Source organism: Oncorhynchus mykiss, chromosome 16 (genome assembly GCF_013265735.2).
Source record: "Oncorhynchus mykiss isolate Arlee chromosome 16, USDA_OmykA_1.1, whole genome shotgun sequence".
Classification (NCBI taxonomy): Eukaryota; Metazoa; Chordata; class Actinopteri; order Salmoniformes; family Salmonidae; genus Oncorhynchus; species Oncorhynchus mykiss.
This window is the reverse complement of record NC_048580.1, coordinates 74,169,386-74,174,879: the sequence shown is the minus strand read 5'-3', so window position 1 is coordinate 74,174,879 and position 5,494 is coordinate 74,169,386. Positions and strand designations below refer to the sequence as shown.

At 42.0% G+C, this 5,494-nt stretch overlaps 1 protein-coding gene across 1 annotated transcript in view; it reads left to right on the top strand.

Moving 5' to 3' along the window:
• Positions 1 to 1,921, top strand: part of rps21 (ribosomal protein S21) — a 9,681-nt gene extending 7,760 nt beyond the window's left edge. Inside the window, exons 5-6 of the mRNA XM_036947798.1 lie at positions 461 to 516; positions 1,858 to 1,921. Of these exons, the coding sequence (XP_036803693.1) occupies positions 461 to 516; positions 1,858 to 1,867 (66 nt within the window). The 3' untranslated portion in view covers positions 1,868 to 1,921. The remainder of the gene's footprint in view (positions 1 to 460; positions 517 to 1,857) is intronic.
• The last annotated feature ends 3,573 nt before the right edge of the window (positions 1,922 to 5,494 follow it).

The window sequence follows — 5,494 nt, the reverse complement described above, 5'->3', positions numbered from 1 at the left end:
ATATATATATATATATACGTGTGTATATATGTATATGTATATATACACATATATACGTATACATATGTATATGTACACATATACATATGTATACGTATATGTATATATACATATACATATGTATACGTATATGTATATATACATATACATATATATATACATATACGTATATATATATGTATATACGTATATATATATATATATACATATGTATATATATATATATGTATATATATATATATGTATATACGTATATATATATATATATACATATGTATATATATATATATATACATGTGTATATATATATATATATATGTATATATATATATATATGTATATACGTATATATATATATATATACATATGTATATATATATATATATACATGTATATATATATACGTATATATATGTATATAGTAAACTGTCTTAACGGACCCTCCTGTCCCGTCCTGCAGGGCGAGGCTGACGACTCCCTCCTGAGGCTGGCTAAGACCGACAGCATCGTGTCGAAGTAAGTACTGGGTCTGGTGACGTCCTTATGTAGTGCCCTTTGACCCGAGTCCTATGCCCCTGCCTGTTGTTGACCTAGTCTTCAACGCAGGAACGAGCCTCCCTTGATCTGAGAATATGGGTTGCTGCAAAAGTACTTAACCCCTCAGTCGACTGGCAACGGTATTAGTCTTATATCAAAATCACGTACATCAGCTGATATCTCAAAGTGCTGTACAGAAACCCAGCCTAAAACCCCAAACAGCAAGCAATGCAGGTGAAGAAGCACGGTGGCTAGGAAAAACTCCCTAGAAAGGCCAAAACCTAGGAAGAAACCTAGAGAGGAACCAGGCTATGTGGGGTGGCCAGTCCTCTTCTGGCTGTGCCAAATGGAGATTATAACAGAACATGGCCAAGATGTTCAAATGTTCATAGATGACCAGCAGGGTCAGATAATAATAATAATAATCGCTGTGAACTGGTCAGGGTTCCATAGCCGCAGGCAGAGGAAGAGGTCCTTATTCATCTGTCCGCTCTGTTCGGTGAGGGGAAAAGGCTGCTTCATGCTAATGGCAACAAATCATCTGTTTTAAAAATTAAAACAACCGTTATTTATTTGTTCACCTTTTTATTTAACCGGGCAAGTCAGTTAAGAACATTCTTATTTACAATGACGGCCTACCAGGGAACAGTGGGTTAACTGCCTTGTTCAGGGGCAGAACATGATTGGATTAAAATCTTTCCACTGTTAAAACAGCCCAATCAGGGAGGATGGTTTCCTGTTCCTGACGATCCCAAAGGTTTTTTTAAAATCACAAACACACTTGTTTTGTTCTAGTCAACTCTTCATCGGGTGTGGTGCTAGGTTCCCCAGGATTTGTGGAAACACTGTTCTAAAGTACACAAACGTAGATGATGGATGGCCGTGGGTCTTCGTATTTATGGCTGTAGGTCTTCGTATTTGTGGCCGTAGGTCTTAGTATTTGTGGCCGTGGGTCTTAGTATTTGTGGCCGTGGGTCTTAGTATTTGTGGCCGTGGGTCTTAGTATTTGTGGCCGTGGGTCTTAGTATTTGTGGCCGTGGGTCTTAGTATTTGTGGCCGTGGGTCTTAGTATTTGTGGCCGTGGGTCTTAGTATTTGTAGCCATGGGTCTTAGTATTTGTGGCCGTTATCAGTATCTTATTGGTGCCATAAATACCTAAACTAATATCGGTCTGAGTCTACATTTATTTATATATATATATATATATTGAATCGTTCACTGATGTTGATCAACATGCTGTTGTCATTTTGTCTCTACTACAACAAATGTAGCCTACCGGTTGGTTGATGTGTTCTAATGAGTTCTCTCTCTTCCTTACAGGAACTTCTAGTCTGGGACATGCAGCTCTGGGATCTCTTTGTAAAATAAAAACCTGTCAAATGAATTTGTTTCAAGTGGCATCATTAGTACTTTAGTTTTGAGACTGGGATGGACAACTCCAGTCCTCGTTGATGTCAACTTTGTTTGTTTTTTTCTCCATCAGTAAAACAGCTGAGTAAACTAATTGCATTCCAAACTGAAGATCACGATTACTTGATTATTAAGAGTCTGGTGTGTAAGTTGGGGAAGATTGTGACACCAATCAGGCCCTTCGAGGACTGGAGTAGTCAGCCATCCTTCGTCTCCTTGATTTATTTTTATTATAGATCCCCATTAGTTCCTGCCAAGGCAGCAGCTACTCTTCCTGGGGTTTATTATGGATCCCCATTAGTTCCTGCCAAGGCAGCAGCTACTCTTCCTGGGGTTTATTATGGATCCCCATTAGTTCCTGCCAAGGCAGCAGCTACTCTTCCTGGGGTTTATTATGGATCCCCACTAGTTCCTGCCAAGGCAGCAGCTACTCTTCCTGGGGTTTATTATGGATCCCCATTAGTTCCTGCCAAGGCAGCAGCTACTCTTCCTGGGGTTTATTATGGATCCCCATTAGTTCCTGCCAAGGCAGCAGCTACTCTTCCTGGGGTTTATTATGGATCCCCATTAGTTCCTGCCAAGGCAGCAGCTACTCTTCCTGGGGTTTATTATGGATCCTCATTAGTTCCTGCCAAGGCAACAGCTACTCTTCCTGGGGTTTATTATGGATCCCCATTAGTTCCTGCCAAGGCAGCAGTTACTCTTCCTGGGGTTTATTATGGATCCCCATTAGTTCCTGTCAAGGCAGCAGCTACTCTTCCTGGGGTTTATTATGGATCCCCATTAGTTCCTGCCAAGGCAGCAGCTACTCTTCCTGGGGTTTATTATGGATCCCCATTAGTTCCTGCCAAGGCAGCAGCTACTCTTCCTGGGGTTTATTATGGATCCCCATTAGTTCCTGCCAAGGCAGCAGCTACTCTTCCTGGGGTCCAGTAAAATTAACCTCTCTGGGATAGGCAGGACGCAAATGTCTTACCTGGCCAATTGCCAGGGAAAATGCAGAGCGCCAAATTCAATTAAAATACTATAAAAATCTTACCTTTCATTAAATCATAAATGTAAGATACTCAAAGCTACGCTCGTTGTGAATCCAGCCAACATGTCAGATTTCAAAAGGCTTTTCGGCGAACGCATAAGATGCTATTATCTGATGATAACACAACAGTAAACAGAGAGAAAGCATATTTCAACCCTGCAGGTGCTACACAGGCTGCAGACTAAAGTGATGTTCTGCTGAATATGTGAATGTGACCAATACATCTGATTTGATTTGTGTGCTATAAAATAGTTTGATAAAAACGTTCCCATGCTTTGCAAGAGTAACGATTTCGCTTAAATATTCCTGGCGTGTAATCGTTACCCCAAAAACGGTTGCAAAACATTCAATTTTGCATCGATAACTAAGCGTTTCTATTGGACAGGTTCAGCAAACACGTAGGGATCTATCTGAATCTGTATGAAAGATAACGTTTTTAAAACGTGGCACTGACTCGCCCATGGATTGATGTTTCAACATTGTCTCAATGAAGAGTTCATCGTTCGACTGGATTTCGTGCGACATGCGCCGCGTTCGACTGGCCACGTGCGACATGCGCCGCGTTCGACTGGCCACGCGTGACATGCGCGGCAGTTACAAGCCTATTAGAGTTCTATTATTGTTATTTATGTTAATTGTTTATGTTTGTTTTTTTAATATTGCAGAAAAACCAGTATACATACAAGAAGTATACAAACAGACAATGATAACATATGCTAGAGGGTACAACAAATGACAGGTTATACAATGACCTTAAATACACACTTGTTGATTGTTTTAACAGCTTTCTGATTAGAAGAATGTAGAAGGGTCTTAATGTACTGCTAGAATTACTTATAGAAAACACGGAAGAGTGTTTTTATTTTATTAGTGAATTTACATTTATGAATATAATATTGTTTTTCTGTATCCTTTTTATAGTTCAGGAAACCGAGCAGCACATTCTCGCATAAAAAAAAATTAAATTAAAAAAAGTCATCAAGACAATTAACAATTATAAAACTGTGAATATCTTTTAATAATTTCTTTACATGTAGTCAAATGCCAAAATAAATGCTGAACTGTTTCTGATTGCTCAACACAAAAAGTTCATGTCTTTTTTGAGTTTCTTTAGGTAAATGATTCACAGGGTAATACTCTTGGATCATTCAGAAAGAGACCTCTTTTGATCTTAACAAGCAGGTGTTTGTGTGGTAATAACCAGACTTTTTCCCAACGGATATTCTTGACAAATGAATTCCAGTAAGTTTTGTGACGTAAGGAATGGATCCAATATCCCTTTGAAATAAAGCACGTACAGATCTGTTCTGAGAGAGAGAGAGGAGAAACACATGTTCCCTGTTGGTGAGTCACCTGGATCAAACGAGGGTAGGTCAAGCAGGTGAGGAGGTCTGGTTCACCTCTAAATAACACGAGAGTTCCAGATGGAATAGCATCAAAGGCTATGGCGACCTCTCTAGGTGTAACAGGGATATTGTAAATCCTCATAATTGAGTAACAACCCTTCTGCGTTAAAAAGTTGACTCGCCAGCAGGATAGAATTATTAAACTAGTTCTTTAAGAAATATAGACTTGTTTCTATACAAAATATGCATATAATTCCAAATTAAATATATATATATGTTTAGATATTAACAACCAAGCTAAGAATACTTTTTGTAGGAATCTTTTCAATGTTATAGTTACTATGGTTACCAAGTAACTTAAAATTGAAGCCACCAAAACGGGAGAGGAGATATAATGAGAGATGATATTACAAATTGAAGTTGGATTCTTTAAGAAATGTTTAGCCCAATTTATCTTAAGTATTATTCAAGGTAGGAAAATCAAAAAAAAAAAATGTAGACCACCATATTCATGTGTTCATAACGACAGATTTCCTAATATAAAGTGTACGATTTTTCCAGATAAAGTTGAAAAGCATCTGGTCAACCGCTTTAATATTTTGTTGTGAAGATGTCGGGACTGGGCCGCGCGTAGGGGGGGACTGGGCCGCGCGTAGGGGGGGACTGGGCCGCGCGTAGGGGGGGGACTGGGCCGCGCGTAGGGGGGGGACTGGGCCGCGCGTAGGGGGGGGACTGGGCCGCGCGTAGGGGGGGGACTGGGCCGCGCGTAGGGGGGGACTGGGCCGCGCGTAGGGGGGGACTGGGCCGCGCGTAGGGGGGGACTGGGCCGCGCGTAGGGGGGGACTGGGCCGCGCGTAGGGGGGGACTGGGCCGCGCGTAGGGGGGGGACTGGGCCGCGCGCAGGGGGGGGACTGGGCCGCGCGTAGGGGGGGGGACTGGGCCGCGCGTAGGGGGGGGACTGGGCCGCGCGTAGGGGGGGGACTGGGCCGCGCGTAGGGGGGGGACTGGGCCGCGCGTAGGGGGGGGACTGGGCCGCGCGTAGGGGGGACTGGGCCGCGTAAGTAAGTGGAGATACTTTCAGCTTTAGACAGCAGTACTCGACCTTTCAAGGATAAATCCCTCTGCAACCAATGGCTCAACTTCTTTTAGTTTTTTTTCAATAATA